The sequence below is a fragment of the Sceloporus occidentalis genome, unplaced genomic scaffold, assembly GCF_023333645.1.
Source record: "Sceloporus occidentalis isolate IW3139 unplaced genomic scaffold, rSceOcc1.0.p SCAF_7, whole genome shotgun sequence".
Lineage (NCBI taxonomy): Eukaryota > Metazoa > Chordata > Lepidosauria > Squamata > Phrynosomatidae > Sceloporus > Sceloporus occidentalis.
Window position 1 is genome coordinate 84,781,034 of NW_028316987.1, and position 19,482 is coordinate 84,800,515.

Below are 19,482 nucleotides of genomic sequence, written 5' to 3' on the forward strand. Positions count from 1 at the left end.
AGAGTATTCAGTCCAGCCCACAGCTTTCAGCTGCTCTGAAGGTGAGTCACACAGGCCAAAGGATTCCTCCCCAACCATACCTCCCCCATCAACTCTATATTATATGAGGAGGGAACAGGCAAACAGCTGTGCGTGGGATCAGGAAGGCAGACCTCCCTTTGCTGGAGCTTAGGAACATGATCATTCAGACTATAGCTCCCAGCCAAGAATTCTCAGAATTGTACTTGAAAAAAGTAACCTTTCCAACCTGCCCTATTTATGGTGTATACCTCAGGATAGAGCTGAATCTAATATCTTGGGGCACTTGTTTCCTAACCACAAATCTAGCATGTTGAGTAATAGATAAGTTGCACAAGCAACAGGGAAAGGTGTTGCAAGAAGAAATCAGAAAAGAGATTGATAACTTATTTATTTATTGCCACCGTTTCTGGGCTGCGTGTCAGAGCTGAGGGTTTCCTAGGGTCTTACACATAGAATTAAAACATCAGCATAATGCTTAATTTCGCCTATGCATTTTGATTCCCAAGAAATTGAGCCCAATGAATACAAATGGTGGATTTGTTGGCAAAGTAAGCAAACTCCACAAAAGTTCCACCAAACTGCAACTGTCCAGTTCCTATTTAGATACAAAAAAGGGGGAAGGGGTAAAGAGCCCTTCATTGGTGGCTCACTAGAACCAGGAGTGAATCAGTGTTGCTTTTAACTTTTGATCAGTTCAAAATATGATCCCTGTAAAGAATTAGCTGCTATTCAGGGTCTCAGGAAAAAGTCCAGCCCCTCTTTTGAATGTCTGTAGTGACAAAGAGAGTATGGTAGAGAAAGCCATTGTTTGGGGAGCTGGAAAGAGCTGTTTTTGGGTCTGTTCCTCTTAATAATTACCGGATCTGATCCAAGCGACCTTTACAGCAGTGGTTGCATGAATCACATTTCAGACATGCTTGCTCTTTTCCTAATCTGCATTATTTGGCATACCCATGGCATTATAAAAAGCACGTGGGTGTAGCCTTGAACAGCCTCAAAAAGCAATCAGGAACATGGCACATCTAACAGGGAAATGTGTGTGTAAAAATAGCCTGGTATGAAAATAGGACACCAACATTTGAGAGGTGGAAGAAATAAGGAAAGAATAAAATGAGTGACAAGAGGTATAGGGCATGCAATTACTGACAAACTCAGATTATGTAATCCAAATTATTCGGATCCATATAGTTTATAAATTACTTATGCCCAGTTCTAATCTCAAATTCTTTGGCTAAAAGCAAGGACAGTTATTGATAAAATACAAACAGCAAGAGCATGAGCTCTAGAAATCTTTTCCTCTTTGAATTCATCCAAACTTGAATCTAAGCATCTCCTTATTTAGTGTAAGACTTTTCTAGTTGCCAAGCACGAAGTAGCCAGATTTAGAATAACATGGGTTATTTTACATTTTTAATGTGTGTTTATCTTAATATTCTACATAATGTTATCTATAGTGTTTTGGAGTTAGATTCTGTTACAATTCTCTTATTTGTCCTTTCACCATGTGTTTAGGGCAGAATATAACGTCAGAAAATAGGAAAGGCTAGTGTTTGTGGTGTTTATGCAGCTGCTGCAGTAGTAGTACAGAATTTTCAGTACTCAAAGGTGTGAACTGATAAATACTTTATCCACATCTCATTTCATCTTGGTGTACTTTCATCACTACAGATGTTCAAGTTTCTTAAGCAAGATTGTGACAACTTTTCAAATCCTATAGTTGTTATTATATCATGAGATATCAAGGCCTCATTCACACTGGCGGCATTGCTCTGGAACAAACTGGTCAAATTTGGGGGGGCCCCTCCCAAATCTCTCCGGAAGCAAGTGCTGACTACCAGTCAGGCGCATTTTAACACAAATGCCCTCTTGGAGAATTCGGGTTTAAGGTGAAGGTGTCTGGCTGTCAATCAAATTTAGTTCTGTGATGGTCATAGGTGACATTTCTAGCACTGATAGGGGCATCAGAAGTGTGCTTTCCACCCCTCCTTTTTTTTAAAGGACCAAGCACCACTTGTCAAATTTAAAAACCTCTGGGGTGTGTATGTGTGTGTGTTGTGGGCATTTGGGTCAGTGTTGTAGGTTATGATCTACCCTTGGCCCTATTTTCAACCCCAAAATGAAAGCTAGTGCCATCTCTGTAGCCTGTATCCCACTCCCTTGGCACCCCAGAATGCCTCATACACAGGTAATAATAATAATAATAATAATAATAATAATAATAACAATAACAACAACAACAACAATAAAATTAATTCCTCACCTCGGAATGCCAGAAAAGGATGCTTTTTTTTCTTCTCTTTTGCTTTCCCTAGGCTACCCCTGAATTCCTTAGAGACAGTAGCAAAAGCTGTATCAATTTGCCAATTTGCCGAATTGGAAAGAGAAGCATTACATTCGAATTGTAACATTCATTCGCATTGCAGCAGTCATTCCAAAGGAAAAAATAGGCTACCCCTGAATTCCTTAGAGACAGTAGCAAAAGCTGTATCAGTTTGCCAAGTTGCAACATTACATTCGAATTGTAACATTCATTCGCATTGCAGCAGTCATTCCAAAGGAAAGAATATGCGCATAGACAGCCAAAAATAATTTTAAAAAAATTAAAATCCAAAGGAAAAAGGTCTCTGCCAGATAGCAGAGGCTTCCCTTGCTGTAGCGCCCTGACCTGCCCTGAATTGACCCCGTCAGTCACCCCCTTTTTGCCTCCTGTCACCCTTTGCATCCAGATTCCCCTTTTTCCTTCGGCTCTTTCCTCCTCCTCCTCCTCCTCCTCCTCTTTCCCCTCCCCTCTGATGAGGGGAGGGAATGCTCTGACCTCTGCCTGCCCTCTGACCTTAATCCCTCCCTGAATTTGCCCCAATCATGATTGAGGGCAAGTTCATATTTCGCGGAACCTGGGTCTTTTCAGAAAAGACGGATTTTAGCCCGATTGCCGATAACCCGCGGTAAGGGGCATTTCCTTGTGCAAGCCTTGACATGGATTGTGACAGAATCGGGCCCAATATGAACTTCACGTGGAAGAATCGATTTCAAAACCAGTTTAAAAGGTAGTGTGAATGTCCCCCAAGTTGCTATTCACACTACCTTTTAAACTGGTTTTGAAATCGATTCTTCCACGTGAAGTTGCTATTCCTTTATTTTAGATCAGGCAACCATTCTGTAACTTCATCACCAGCAGAAATTTAACTACTCTTAATCTTTATTGCATTAAACATCGCATGGCATCAAACTTTCTAACCTGAAGTGCAATTTGTAACTCAACTTTAATTTCTCAGTTCTTGAGAATGAGTTTAGATAGAAAAAGGAGAACTAGTACACAGCATAAGTTCTGTTGTTGTTTGCTTTGAAGTTGTTTCTGTCTTATGATGATCCTAAAGTGAACCTGCCATGGGGTTTTCTTGGCAAGATTTGTTCATAGGGGGTTTGCCTTTCCTTGAGGCTGGGCGAATGTGACTTATCCAAGGTCACCCAGTGGATTTCCATGGCTGTCTGGTGATTCAAACCATGGTCTCCAGAGTCATAGTTCAGTACTCAAACTAGTGCACCACACTGGCTCTCACTAAAAACTAAGTTCTGTAGAAGTGTGAAATTGTATAGCTTATATGGCCCAGGTCCAGACTATTGGCAGACTATATCACCTTGTATGAACCGTTCAGGGCTCTGAGATCTTCAGGGGAGGCCATTGTGGTGGGACACAAGAGAGGGCCTTCTCAGTGACTGCCCCTAGATTCTGGAACTCCCTTCCCAGAGAGACCACAGAATGGCCCTCTGTTTGTTGTCCTTCTGTCGGCAGGCTAAGACATTTCTGTTTAGACAGGCGTTTCAAACAGAACGTTTTTAAAGAACATCCTGGGGGGTGTATGGTTTTTAAGTGCTCTTAGATTTTTAAATTGTATTCTATTTTTAAACAAATGATCTGTTTTAATATTGTAATAGTTCAATTTCATTTTAATTGTCACTGTTGTAAATTTTTAATTGTATCGGGCTTTTAGACTGTAAGCCTACTTTGGTTCTCAACACTGGGAGAATAGCAGGGTACAAATAAATATAGTAACAACAGTAATAATTTTCTTAATGGCATCACACTTGTACATTCCCTCTGTTCTCTCTCCTTTATCACTTGTGTGATGGTTAGGGGAGATTGGGATGCATTTTCTGCATATAATTAACCACAGTTCATGGTCAACATGAACTGTGGTTAGTTTCAACAAGCCAGTTTCAGAACTTGTTAAAAAAAAAACAGAAGTTATTTAAAGGTAACTATTAGTTCACATTAACCACAGTAAGGACATCAAAAAGCAACATCTTCCAAACCCCATGTCCCAGATGCATGGGCACAAACTACTTGCTGGTTTTGTTCATGATCATTACACAAAACCATGGTTTAGCACAGGTGCAGGCAACATCCAGCCTGAAATGTGAAACTGCCAGCAGCCCTAGCAAATATGTTGAGAACTGCACAATTCCCAAGCCTGGTGTAGGCAAGGTGACCAGACGTCCTCCTTTTCTACATTTCAACCTTCTCTCGCAACAGAAATTTCAAATGTCCTTCATTTTGAGCATGTCTAAGAAGCATGGCAAAATGTCGGAAACAAACTCGTCTAGAACATGGCTCCATAGTCTGAAAAACCCACAAAAAACTAAGCATACATTTACATTTATATTAGTGTTTTTAGCTTTCATTTGGTAATGCCCAACATTTTTCTGGAATGTGCTACATTTTGCAGTGCCTTGTCCTCCTTTGTGATTATGATATCTGGTAAGCCAGGATGTAGGTATCAATGGAAATAAATGCCTTGAAACATTTTAAAGCAGCTTCTGTAAAATAGGACATTTTTTCTTAAAAAAAGAAAAAGGCTAGTTTAAAAAAAGCTCTTCTGGTTAGGTTCTCGAACCCCAATGGAGGTGGAGGTTTAAGCTATGGCCAGGTCCAGCAAACACACAACACACAATCAGTCTTGCAAGTGGCACAGAAATGGCATTAAGAAGCCCAGGTAGCACAGATATGAATCTCTAAAAAGGTTGGATCCCAAGTTCTTGAGAAACATGCCCTTTGCAAACACACACACACACACACACAAAGGGCTGGGGAAAAAATGCAAGCCAATAATGCTAAAAATGCCAAGTAACCAACTCATCTTTGAACAGCAAAAGGGACTGACTTGCTAGGAACGTGGATCAGCAGTTTTTCCTCTTTCTCTTCATTTACACTCAAAGCATTTTGTTTAAATAAAACTGAGAGTGATATACAGATGTTAAAAAAAAGGCCTGGTTTTTAAGTTTCAGGAGGGCTTTCTAAAAACACTATATCAGTGTTTTAAGACCATTATATAAGCATAACTCCATGCTAACTCTGCATAGCTTGTTTTGTATCCATTCATAACCCACATTTCAAAGATTCTTGCCAACTTTCACTTCTCCTACTGCTTTTCTCCCAGCATCTCCTAGTCCCCTTCGGCATGCACCAAATTTATCAGTGCCACCTGCTGCTGTTTCCTAGCTGCCTCCTAGTGCCCACAGAACAAGTTTTCCTATTGGAAAAGTTTCCTGTTCTGATATTTTCCTTCATCTGCCATTGGAATGACATTTGGAGCAGTGTTTGATAAGTCTCATGAAATCGCAGCATGGATTCTCAGTTGTTCGCCAGCATGTAAATATATGTTGTAAGAAAAGGGATTTGTGGCTTGGCTTTTGACAGATTTTCTTAAAGCAGAAATGTCGTGCGCTGAATGATTAATTTCCTTTGTAAAACCTGAGTAGGAGTTTGTTTAAGAGGCTCAGTTAAAAAATAAAACACCTTCTGACAGATTCTTGTTTTATGGACAGGAATTTAGCACCGATTTTAGCCTTTAGTTCTGCACTCTGATAGAGGCTTGGAAAGATCAGCATTAGTTTAAATCCCAGTGGCCCTTTTAAAAAAGAAAAAAGCAAAGGAAGTGAGTGTAACATGTTTTTTATCACCCTCAAAGAGATCTGGGGAAGATCCTGTATACCCCTCCTCTCCCAGTCATCTGTCATGCAGATTTTCCAGGCCAGCTTTGCATTTAACCCATGCAGGGCATTGAAAAAAAATTCTTGAGTTAAAATCTCCATCTAACCACTGAGCTCACTGGTTGTGATCTTGGTGTCATTGGCATTCAGTGTTTTACATTACAAAGTCACTGTGATGTGTGTCATCAAGTCACCTGTTGACTTTTGGCAACCTCATGAATTTCATAGAGTTTTCTTAGGCAAAAGAGATGATTTTGCCAATTCATATATGCAATCCTCACATCTTCAAGGGAGTTGTTTTTTGTTGTTAACCAGGGCGTAAATCAAGGAATAAAGGCACATCTATAATGTGTGCTCAACATTTTCATTATTTTTTTTTGCATGTCCAATGAATTGATATTAAAGTCTATTCTGTACTAATTAAACTAAGAGCAGACTGCAAAGTGGCTCCTACATTCATAATAGAATAATGAAAAAGTTAAAACAGTTCTTTAAAAGCCATTATAAATCACTCATAATTTTATTGTCAAAGGATTATTCAGAGCAACAGTGGGTTGTTCATATGCATGAAGTTTATGCAGGCTCCCAATTTTAGTTTTGTTTAGTTTACTTCAATCAGGAAAAACGATAGTTTGAAAGACTTCACATAAATATAAATTAATCAACATCAGTATACAAAAGCATTGTACTTCAACCAGTAAACAAGCAATTCCATGTAAAGCAATACTCTCTTTTGCCAAATGAAGTAAGTATCTCTAGATCTGGCCAGGTGATGTTTGTCAAGAACAAGAACTAACCCACTAGCCTTTCTTTCCACCAAAACCTAGTGCCTCACTGAGACATTTTGCTGCCTTAAGTATAAGACAAAACACCATTCCACTCACAGATACTGACTTGACCAGGTCTTCAATATTATTTGAAGCAAGTGATGGGACAGCATCCTCCACCTCACCTTCCCTGAAGGCAGCAAGCCAGCTTAGATGATGCAGAGAAGCTGCCTGGAGGCTCTGTCCTCCAGGGCAATGCTACACAAAGTGTTAGTACGAGGAGCATTGATTTGCCAGGTGCTGGAGAGTTTCCAACAGGAAAGAAACAGTTGGAGCCAGTTGATACAAAAAATGGTGCCAATCTCAGACACATTGCAGGAAAAGTAAGAGCCATTTCCCTGCTTCAGATAGCCTGAGAAATGTTTCTCCAGTGGAGTAAAGATCTGCTGCCCCCTCCACATCACTGAGCATTTTTTGCTTGAAGCAAGTGCCTCATACTGCCTAATGGTTAGGCAGATTATGCTTGATCTGATCCACAATAATCTTCTCTACCCTGCCACTTTTCATGACAGCCCTGAGGCTGCTGTTTAGGGTGCCCTTTTCCTCCTCTGTGCTCTGTCTTGAAGTTTGTGGCTGCCTATGCAATCTCAAACATGACTGCCTGACATTTGTGTTGAGTGGAACTTATTTTTCAGTAAATGGTACATGACTAGCAACTTTAATCTAAAAACTAGCATGTTTCACCTTCCAGGGAAATGTAAGTTTGTCTCTCTTGCTGTGAAGAAAGTAAGGAACTACGCTGCAGGCTGGTGGTAGTTGAAACTCAGGTGCTGGAAAAGTAACCACGTACCTGACATTTACTTGCAGTACTGCAGTTATTGTGTAGTCATCATAATTTTTTTGCATTTTGTTTTTCAGAGTACGTTTAGTAGAAAGAGGATCGCCACATAGTTTGCCCCTCATGGAATCAGGAAAGGTAAGTACATTCAAAAAAGATAAAAATTATTTACTTATTAAGGGGAATTTTAAACAAATATTTTGATGTTGTTACATTTGGATGTTGAAGCAGGCATTACAACATAAAGTAGAATGAGAATGCAGTGGGACAATCTTCTCTGACAATGTCTGCACATCCAGCATGCTCAGGTGTATGCTGGACCTGTGAAACCCACATTCTCACTCCATATGAGATGTGATGTCAGTGCCATGAGTATTGCTATCATGGTGGCAACAATAATGTTCTCCCAGTTGTTAATGTTGCATATTTTGGAAAGATGCCAGTGTTAAGTCTGTTTCTGTATAAAAAGAAAGAAGGAATTTAGTGGTACCTTTAAGACAAAAACACCAGTCAATTTATTTCCACATAAGATTTCAGGGACTCTAGTCCAAGTGAACTGGAGTTCAGTTAGTTTGTCCAGTTCAAGTATCCTGCAGTTCAGTCCACCAGTGTATTTCAGGATAAGCCGTCATGAATTCAGCCCAACTGGACTGAAGTCCATGAAAGCCTGTGCTGAAATAAATAGAAATAAATAGTCTTAAAGTTGCTACTTTGTGGGCTTCAAATTGTTTGTTGTGTACCTTAAAATCATTTCCAACTTATGAAGACACTATGGTGAACCTATAAGAGTTTTCTCAGCAAGATTTGTTCATTGTGGGGTTGCCATTGCTCTCTTCTGAGGCTGGTGGATTACGATTTGCCCACAGTCACCCAGAGAGTTTCCATGAATGAGGAGGGATTTATTTATTTCATTTGTATGCTTGCTTTCTCCCAGATTGGGACCCAAGGCAGCTCAGAAAGAAAGTCAATTAAAAAACCTTAACAATAATAATAAAAAAAATTCCCCACGTTAAACAGTCTAAGATTGTTTAAAAGACATACAAAAGTTTTAAAAAGAAACTTATATCCCAGGGATTGAAACCTTGTTTTTCCAGAGTTCTGGTCCAATATTCACACCACTGCATCGTGCTGATTTTAAAGATGCTAGTGGACTCCTTTTTCCCCCTTTGTTTTTTGGTACATATTTGGGTCTAATTTCCCTATCAGCATTACTTTTTGTAGTTACTGCCTTGGACATGAGCAAAAACAAAACAAAACTGATGACTTATGGTTCTCAGTTAAAATCCAATTCATAATGAGACATTTACAAGGCTGAGCTACTCCCACACAATTTTCTTCCAAGAAACACTGCCAACTTCTTTCTTTTTTTAAATCCTTCTGTAAGAGTCTCTTGAAGAGCTTCAGGGCACAAGGAGAAAAGTTCTATGGTCGCATAAAACAATATGCACATCATCATGCTCCTGAAACAAATGTGACTCATTTTGTCTTCAATAGATCCTCCCTGGCGTTCGTATCATTATTGCAAATCCAGAAACAAAGGGGCCCCTGGGAGATTCTCATCTTGGAGAGGTGAGTCACAAGCTGTGCCTCAGTTGGTACTTGAATTGCATGACTTGGTTAAAAGCAGCCTTCCTTCCGTCACAGTTTTTCCTTAATAAGTGTGATGGCAAATAGCCCACTTGAGGCAGGTAGGCACCTCGCAGCATTATAGAAGTGTGTGAAATTAATAGCAAGTCAGTTGCAGATAAATGTGTCTTGTCACAGTTAAAAACTGTGAGTATCATTCCTTGGATTCATTTTCTTTAAAAACCTACTGGTTTCTTCATTGAGATTTTCCTGTCCAATTAATTTTTATCAGGTATACTCCTGTAAGGAGATAACATATTTGGTCACACTCTTCAGTCCTCACAGTCATTACTTTCTAAAACACACAGTCTCTCTCATACTTGCATACACACATTTCTGATACATATAGTCAGCCCTCCGTATCCGTGGATTCCTTATCCATGGATTCAACCACCCATGGCTTGAAAATATTCTAAAAATATATAAATTCCAAAAAGGAAACCTTGATTTAGACATTTCATTTTGTTGTTGTTGTTGTTATCTACCCTCAAGGGTATATAGTAGTATGATAAAAAGTTTGTTATCCACCTTCAAGGGTATATAGTAGTATGATAAAAAGTAGTATGGTATATAGTATGGTTTTCAGATAGACATTTTATATAAGGGACACTATTTTACTACACCACTGCATTTAATAGGATTTGAGCATCAACAGATTTGATATGCACAGGGGCTCCTGGAACCAAACCCCAGTGGATTCCAAGAGCCCACTGTACATGCACTGTTCCAGTTATATGTTAATTTAAATCCAGATTTCAGACCAGATAAAGAGTAGCCCCACTGAATCAGTGGAACTTTGGTAAGTGTTGGCTTACCAAATTTTTGTTGGTTTGTTTTCTTTTGGACTAACAATTAGATTTTGGCCTATGAGAGTCAAATCCAAATTGGAATTTTGCCTTGGACCTTTCCATTAGCTCAAGGATACAGGACATGTTGCCCTGCAAATATTATTGGATTGTACGTAGACAACAAAGCTAAGGTTGCAGAATGATTGGCGAGCCACACATTACTCATCCTTGCATTAGCAGAATGCCTCTTCGTCTCAGAAATAGAGAATGTTGTATCAGAAAAATGACCCCAAATCCCGAGATGTTCTTTTCACACAGATCCTTTCAGGTCTTTTTCTGGCCTGTAATCTTCCATTAGCATTTGCACATGCAATGCTGATACACAAGCCTAGTATTGTCATGTGGTATGACAGAGTTCACATGCCCTTGAGGACTCATTGAGGTTCAAGCAGATTGTTGATATATGCAATTTCATTCCTTTTACATGCATACACACAAGCTGTAAAATGAAGTGGGCCATAGGTTCACAGCTTTGTCATTTCCTTTTCCTCAGAATTCTCCTGGATCTTGCTATATCAAGGCCCCGAGGCATTCTTGAGAAAAGGAGATGGAAAATGTCAGGCAGAGTTTTATCCATCATCTTGCTTGACAAGTTTGCATTGCCTTGATTTTAAAAAAAGAAGTAAAAATAAAAGATACCTTGCCACAGCTGCCTGATAAGAATACTGGGCAGGGGTAGCTTACTTATGAAAGGGATTACAAAACCTAGCAGGGGGAAGAGACACTACCTTATCCCAGGTCCCTTCAAACCTAGTGCTAGCCTTCCTAAGACATTTTCTGCTCCATTGTAGTTTAAGGATAAGCCATTCCTTCTGTCACAGAAATGGTTCTTCCTCTTGGTGTCATACAATCAAACAGTTTGCCCAGATTGTATGATTAGGATACATATCAGCATCATACCTTCAGGGCCACTGGAATTGGTGTGCCCACATGATGGAATGTCAGTGTTTAATTTATATTTTAATGCACAACCAGGATTAGATGTAGCAGTGAGCTCCAGCAAACTATCAGTTGATGATATCCCATAGAATGCATATAAAATTGGGTTAAGTCTGGAATTTGCTGTAGGTTGGCTTGGGTAGAACTGCTCACAGTGTTGGTATTTGGTTTCCAGGTTGTTACATTTTCAAGATACAAGGTACCATATATATTTGACTATAAATTGACCTCCGGTATAAGCCAAGGACAGGTTCAGGGGCCAGAATTATGAATTTTGATATGACCTGTGGATAAGTTGAGGGTAAAACTTAGGAGCATGAACTAAAAGATCTAAAGGAAGAAGCAAGGAAAACAATGCCAAAAAACTTACAAAATTCCATCAGGCTGTTTGTGTTCGCCCTAAAGGCTGGATGGATGAAAGAGTATTGGGGGGGGGGGGGATCAATGGTTCCAGGATAGTTAAAGTACAGTACTTAAGTTGGCTTATAAATAAGTCGGTTCATTTTTTGGGGATTAATTTTTTGAGTAAAATCTCCAGACTTCTACATGAATTTATACAGTATTTCTCTTAGCAAAGAAGGTTGATTGCTCAGCTGATATTCATCTTGTTGAAGGTGCTTAAAATGAAAGTGTTTGGAGAAAGGGTTCACCAATGATTTTTCATTAATAGAAACCTATATTATTCTCCCTACCACCACCAGATATGGGTTCACAGTGCTCATAATGCCAGTGGCTATTTTACTATCTATGGAGATGAGTCCTTACAGTCAGATCATTTTAACTCAAGACTTAGTTTCGGAGATACACAAACCATCTGGGCACGGACTGGCTACCTGGGCTTCCTGAGAAGAACAGAACTTACAGATGCAAATGGGGGTAAGCTATTTAATTCTTTTTTGAATGTTTGTGGGCTGAGTACAGCTGCTTCTCTAACTCCACACAGAACTCCAGGCCTTGCAGCCTAATATTGCTTCTGCATTCTGCCATAGAACAGTTTGTTTTACAAGTATTCTCTTTGATATGCATTGCTAAAGCTGAGTAATAACCACACATCAGAAAAATTCCCTCCCTCCCTCCCTCTCTCTCGTTTTTTTTTGGGGGGGGGACCCTTTCTTTACCATTTTAAGTTATGAAAGTAACACAGGAAGCTGTTTTTAGCTTGCCAGTCCAAATGGTCCAGGGACCAATATTTTCACCTCCAGAATTCAGTCTGGGCCATTGTTGTTGTTTTGTGCCTTCAAGTTGACTTTGACTTATAATGACCCTCAGAGGGTTTTCTTAGCAAGATTTGTTGTGGGGGGCATTGTCATTAAGCGAGTGTGAATTGTTCAAGATCACCCCATGGGTTTCTGTGCTTGAGCAAGGATTTGAACACTGATGTCCCATAGCCCTAGTCTTAGGACGTTATCAGATAAGGGAAATTGGAAGTATAATCCATTGGCAATCTAAACACAATCATGGGGTTTAACATTATTACCTGATAGACTACCACACACAATTTCAGGCAATGGGAAGTCAGTCCAAACACAATCATGGGGTTTCATGTTATTGCGTGAGAGGTAATCACACGCAATTTTGTGCAATAGCAAGCTATTTTTGGACAATGGGAAGTCAGTTCGAACACAATTCAAATTCACATAAATTCGCTGAACTAGCGAATTCACATGAATGCGTTCTGGCCCCACTTTCTTTTCATTCGAAATTAAGAGAAATTCCTCCTGTGTGATAAACTCCCTAGACTCAGAATCAGATGACTGTTGTTTTTAAACCTTAATGGGCTTTATTTGAGATTATTGTAACTGTTGTTCCATTATCGATTGTTCTGTGGCTTTTCGTAGCCTTGATTATATGTTATATAGAAAACTTCATAGAAAAGACCTTATCATTTCAATAGGGTTTTAGCCATGAACTGATTGTTGCAGAAGGGTTTTAATGGTGGGTGCTAACTCATTTAATGGGCTTTTTTTAAAAAAAAATCTTCACTTTTATAGGTGATTGGTTTTAGCTATATTTTGTTTCAATTCACGTTGTGGACCACTTTGGGACCTGCACTGGGAGAAATGCACTGGAAGAAATTAATTAATTAAGGACAATAAACTAACTATCTTGAGAAAAAATAAATAAATGCAATGCTGTTTTAATGTTATGCTTTTGTTTTAAATTTCTTATCACTACTACAGCTTGTTTTGGTAAGTCTGTTTCATTATGTTGACCATCTGGAAGCCAACAAAAGGGAATGGAAATATAGTAAGCAGACTATCAAAGTAAACCTTCAGGTGGTGCTGATGTGCTTAAGTTTAAAAATTGATATGATAACAATTCATACAGTGATTTTTATTGTTTTCTTTTCTTTCCCCCCTCTTTCTTGAAACCAGAGCGGCATGATGCACTTTATGTAGTAGGTGCGCTAGATGAAGCCATGGAATTGCGAGGAATGAGGTATCACCCTATAGATATAGAGACATCTGTAATTAGAGCACATAAAAGCATTACAGAATGGTAAGTCCTGTGTTGTGTCCCCCATGTGTAACACATGACATGGTTCTCTTAGGCTGTAATTGTGGAGTCCCTGGGATGGGATCATAGATGGTCTCAGGTGAATGTAGATATCCCCCTCTGACACAAAGAACAGAGCTCTGACACTGGTGAGGGAGATCTAGTCTTGGACACACCTTTCCCCCCAAGATCTTTCCATGAATCTAACCTCTACAGGGTTAGAAATAGACACAAAGAGAGGCTCCCAGCCATCTGCCACATTTCAAGATCATGGGACTTACCTAAATTGTTTGCTCCTACTGCTTGCACTGGGAGGGAGCAAGGGAGTGAAGAATCAAACTTCTTTTTTCTTCTGCTTCACCAGCAAGAGCCCATCCATCAGGAGCTTGGGAAACATCATAGCTATGCCTGGGTTAGTTCTAGACTGAATTATATTTAGAGCAAACCCACTGAAATGAATGTGACTTCAGTGAGAGCGGTCAGGCTGATTCAAATATTATCAAGTCTAAATTCAGCTCTTACTGGAAGACCAGTTGTGCAAGAGTGAGTGTGCAGTTTTTATGGAGAAGTGTCTCCAAGATCATTCAAATGGTCTTTTAAAACCCCCACAGAATTCTAACACTGTCCCCCTGTTTAAAATGTTAATCTTAGTAACTTGGTGAAAATCAAATTCTGTGATACTACATGTAATTTTTTAAACATATATATATATACACACACACACACACAAGAAAAGGAAGGGAGTGGGGGGTATTGTGTGTCGTCCATATACAGATAGAAACACAGAGATACATTTTTAAGAGTGCATAGCTGTTTTTATAATGGATACATTCCACATTTTTCACAGAAACCTAGAAACTTCTGTATCAGCCTTTCTTCACCTTGGTGCCTTCCAGATACGTCCTATGGTCTCCAACATCAGTACAGTAGTAGAGTACAGCACCTTAAAGACTAATTCATTTATTATTGCATAAGCCTTTGTGATTTTGAGTCTTAATTCCGCTGATGCAGGAAGAAATGTTTTCAGTTAGTACTGTACATACATAGTCAGATGGCTACAGATAAGATAATGTAATTCTTTTTTACATATATTAATGCTGTAATGTCCGAAGTCTCAGATTCTAAAACTAACATGTTTAGTTCATTCCCTTTGCACCGCCTACTTTCTCCAAGAAGATGAAAAGGCTGGGTCTTACATTTTAGAACCATTCATACTCAGAGTAGATTCTTGAAAACAGTGGGACCTAGTCTGGAATATCAGTATGCAAAGGGATCTTGTAGCACCTTTGAGACTGTGCAAAAGAAATGGTAGCATAAGCTTCCATAGACTAGGTCTACTTCTTCAGATTCTTGGAGTGAACTGGTGCCTAAAGGTCCTTTCTGGGCACTATTTTATTCCACACATCTGACAAAGTAGACCTAGTCTATGAAAGCTTATGCTAGAACTTCTTTCACACAGTTAATCACAGTGGGAGTTAAGTTAGCCGATGACAAATTTCCATTAATCTTTTCAAAGTATGATTAAATCTGGATCCAGTCCACTGTATTTTACATGATAGGGAATAGCAGAGACAGTCTTGAGAAGGTAAAGATCAATATAAAGCTCCATGTCACGAATTAAACAAATAGGGTTTCAAACTTTTTTTTAGCATGGAACTTGTGAATTGTATGCCTGATTCTGAAACATGTTTCCCCCTTATATTTCAGTGCGGTGTTTACCTGGACAAACTTGTTGGTCGTCGTTGTCGAGCTAGACGGATCAGAACAAGAAGCCTTAGACCTGGTTCCTTTGGTCACCAATGTGGTCCTGGAGGAGCATTATCTGATTGTAGGTGTGGTGGTGGTGGTGGACGTTGGTGTAATCCCTATCAACTCCCGTGGAGAGAAACAACGTATGCACCTACGAGATGGATTTTTGGCAGACCAACTAGATCCCATCTATGTGGCCTACAACATGTAGTCTTGCATCTTTGAGGCTTCTATGGACTTTAGATGTATAAAACATTTTTTGACATACACTAAACAGTGTGCTGATAAGAAAGGGACGCTCTTCAGAATGGAACTGTTTCTATTAGGACTCATTGAAGCGCTCATTATTAGCAGGACAAAACAAATGTGAAATGTGTTTCTTTTACCACTGCATTTTAGCACAGAAGGACTTTGGGGTACTGCCTTCAGTTTGTTGGAAAGCCCATTATTAGACTTTTTTAAAAAGATTATTTTTTGCTTATTGGGATGATACTGCTTTCTAAGTAATATGGCTTTGTATTTTATGTTAAACTGAAGTAGCTTTTTTTTTAAATCTGCCCTCCAAGTGGATATTTTTGAACCGCTCATAATAAGGTTGAATTGTTTCAGTTTTGCTTGTTTTTAAATGTCCATAAAATCTTTTCCGATATGGATCCATTACTAATTTTAAGCCATTTTCTATTCCATTGTCTTAGGAAATGACATTGAGGTACGAGGAAAATACCCAAAACAGCACCTTCTCAAATTAGAGTTTTAACAGCTTTTTCTCCTGGAAATGCTGAAAATTCAAAGGTGGAAAGAGCCTTTGATTATTAGTGTTAGAATGAACAGAAATTTATAAATAAGGTGTATTTCGGCAATGAACTTGCAGATATCTTTGTACTAAACTAAAAAGATAAAATAAGTTAACTATGTCTGTAATTATGTACAAAACCTTTAATTTATTTTGATCTCTTTAGAAGTATAAAAGAGAAACATTCAAGAATATTAAGCTCTTGTAATGTTTGCTAATATAAAAAAACAAAAGGGGTTGTATTATCTTGAGTGGATAGTATCACATCGAATATATATATATGAAATATAAATTCACTAATGACAAAAAGAAAAAAAGATTTTAAAGTTTTAAAAAGGATGCAGTACTCATCACTTGCATGGTGTCTCTTTTCCCACTGTAGATAAACAAACATTATTCACAAACTTTTGAGGGGGGAAAAAGCAGTCCTGGATTCCTAAGTATCCCTGTCTAAAAAGAATCTTCCAAATACCAGCAAGTGACACCATTATTCTGCCTACAAGGCAGTGAGTGAATTTTTAAGGTCGCAGTCCTGCCTCCTTGCCTGTGCAGAATATAGGATGTGCAATGGTTTCTATAGAGTGCCAAGATGAAGTTCTTCTTTCCCCACCAGCTGCCACCAGGTCCAGCTGCTCTTCCAAGCTTGCTGTGTATTTCAGCAAAACCACTAAGGCAGCATCCGCACTACAGTTCCCAGGATTCTGAACCATTGATCCATGGCAGTTAAAGTGGTGTCAAACCAGATTATTTCTGCAGCCTAAGTTTCCTCTGCAGCCTTCTCATACTTAAGCCCCCACGGCCCAGTTCCTGTTCTTCCCCAGTTTGTGGCTCTACTTCTGCCTGGATTCTGGAAACTGGGATAACAGTAGAAGCAGGACTTCAGTGGCAGACCTCTTCTGCTGCAGTGGGAACAGGTTTAGCCAATCTGCTTGGAAGATCACCAGCACAGAACAGTTGCAGACTCCACTGGTAGGGATCTGGTATATAAGGCCCTATGGGAGCCATTCCACATCCTGCTTTCTATGCACCCAACAATGTAGGATTTGCTTTGCGGCCAAAGACTTTTAACAGTGCACTACGAAGGATTCTTTTTCTTTATCGTGGAGGTGACAATAACTATCTGTGCTGGCATGTATGTTCATACACTTCTTAGACATTAGAAAAAGCAGGTTTTGAAGAATAGCACTGTTTTTCTTAGCTGCATAATATTGTTGCACAATATTTGTCATCTTTCTTTTTTTTAAAGTTGGTGTTATGTTTTTGTTATCTTTTTTTTCTTGTGGTAAGGAAATTTTGTTTGCTTGTTTCAGTGGTCATTTTTGCACAAGAATTTTCATTTTTTAAAAAGAAATCTCTTTGCCTCTCTACTGGCTCCACTGTGTTTAGTTTGGGAAAGAGGGGTGAGGGGCACGGATCCTTCCACTTCACACTTTGTAGAAAGTTGTTGCTCTTAAATAGTCTCTCTTATAGCGCATTTGTTATTGGAGAATAGCCTAAAAGCCGCTCTAAACTATTTGGCACAATCAGGTGCGACTGCTAACACGTCCTTAATGCCAAACAGAGGAACTGAAATTGACGATGCGAGTAATCCCATCCCTCAGTTCCAAAAGGAATCTGCTGACAGAAGAACAGAAAAATGCATGGATCACAGCTGCCTTTTGTATGCGTGGATGTGTTTTAAATTTTACTCTCTCTAGTTAAATCGACTCTTCCGTTTCTAGCTCCATTGTCTTCCCTTTTTTTTTAACGCTTATTTTAGGTTTATCCCAGTGTTAACCTGGTTGATCTGTGTCTGATCTCAAGGTGAAATTTAAACAAGAGCAGTCCAAGAATACTATTTAAAATAAATAAATAATAAATATGATTAAAATAATGTTAACTTGCTGCCGTTCATTACAGAATATGCATGACCAAGACAGTGGCAGGACAAAAGCTACACGATCTTTATATAACATGTATAAGGGAAATATTTTTGGCTACCATTGTAGACGTCATTTGATTTGGAAGACCCAAATTTGTTTTTGTTTTTTTTTAAAGGGACGGGTGGGCTTTCTTAAAGATATGGGATGGTTTTTAGTCTGCATGTGGAATACAGAGCATCTCAACATGGCAAACTTCTTAGGGATTTTTTTAAAACATTTTCTACTGCCTCTTTCCCAGATTTTCTTTGCCCTGTGAATATTTCTACTCATGCTCTGCAGACCAATACTGAAGCATTCTGTAATTTTTTTCTCTGCTGTTTTTGTTTGTTTGTTTGTATGTCGGTCCCTTAAAATAAAACCTCTTTTTCCCTTTAAAATGTCAAGTTGCTCTAAGGTTCAGACAAGCCGTTATTGATTATGAGCATAATTACAGTGTATGAACTAACTTGTGATGTCCTTGCTATTGCTGATCTCAGTGCTGCAAAACACAAATTTAGCTGTCATTTTGTTAAAGCATCACTTTTAACCTTCACCACGTCAACTTTCCACTCCTGGGGAGGCAGCAAAAGGACTGCAGTGCAGTCATACGACACAGTTAATAACTGATCTCTGCTGCAACCTGTCATCTTTGGTTGTTTAAAATTCTGAAAACTTGGGATGGAAATGATGATAAACTGAATTCCGAGTTTTGTTGGGCGAGTTGAGAGGAAAGAAACACATATGTACCATCAGATTCAGCAATAAAGAAGGATTGTTCTGTATTAGAAACTGTACTGTAGATAAACCATTCATGAGAATGTATAAAAATGTTTGTCTTGTGACCTTGTGCTTTTGAAGTCAGACAAAACCATGTAATCAACCTGATGCACATGCACACCTAAAAAAGAAAGAAAAAGAAAGGAGGATACACAATGAACATTTAAACACAAAACTAATCAAACAGGAGCAGATTCCTCATGGTGCTTGTTTATTATATATATTTAATCCTGCTTGACACTTTACCCAAGGGAAAACTGTCCCTTTTATCAGTTGAATGTTAGCAGCGTTATTTCATAGAGTGTGGTGACTGGTTAGAGAAATTCATGTAACTCAGCCAATCACAGTTTCAAATGAAAATTTTTATGTGCAAACAAACAGCAACCTTCTTGTATGTTAAACCACCAGTACGCTTTGTACATCTGTGATAACGCCTGTTTTATATTCAAATGAACAAATAAAAGCTTTTATTTTTGTTGCTCTGAAAATACTCAAGTTTTTTTTTTTTAATTAACTATAGTGGGTTTCCTTTTGGCGATTTTTTTCAGGCCCTGTCCCACACAAGAAGACCAATTTTTTGTGATTTTGGATTATGAAACTAAACCATATGTTTGGTGGAACTAAAGTATAGTTTACAAACACACATTGCATTCTTTGGTTACACTTTTAAATGCTTTTAAATGTTTTAAATCAGTAGTCCCCAAAATCTTTTGAGCTACTGCCCCGTTTCCTCTTG

The 19,482-nt window shown here is 38.8% G+C and overlaps 1 protein-coding gene and 1 pseudogene across 4 annotated transcripts in view; both read left to right on the forward strand.

Annotated features, from left to right (window-relative positions):
- Nucleotides 1-19,220, forward strand: part of DIP2C (DIP2 acetate--CoA ligase C (putative)) — a 330,762-nt gene extending 311,542 nt beyond the window's left edge. For all 4 annotated transcript variants that reach the window (XM_089533524.1, XM_089533526.1, XM_089533527.1 and 1 more), the window contains 5 exons: nucleotides 7,698-7,755; nucleotides 9,112-9,186; nucleotides 11,732-11,906; nucleotides 13,406-13,529; nucleotides 15,234-19,220. In XM_089533524.1, the coding sequence (XP_089389650.1) occupies nucleotides 7,698-7,755; nucleotides 9,112-9,186; nucleotides 11,732-11,906; nucleotides 13,406-13,529; nucleotides 15,234-15,486 (685 nt within the window). In that variant the 3' untranslated portion in view covers nucleotides 15,487-19,220. The remainder of the gene's footprint in view (nucleotides 1-7,697; nucleotides 7,756-9,111; nucleotides 9,187-11,731; nucleotides 11,907-13,405; nucleotides 13,530-15,233) is intronic.
- LOC149310035 (large ribosomal subunit protein eL29-like) lies at nucleotides 4,838-5,280 on the forward strand (annotated as a pseudogene).
- Nucleotides 19,221-19,482: the final 262 nt, after the last annotated feature.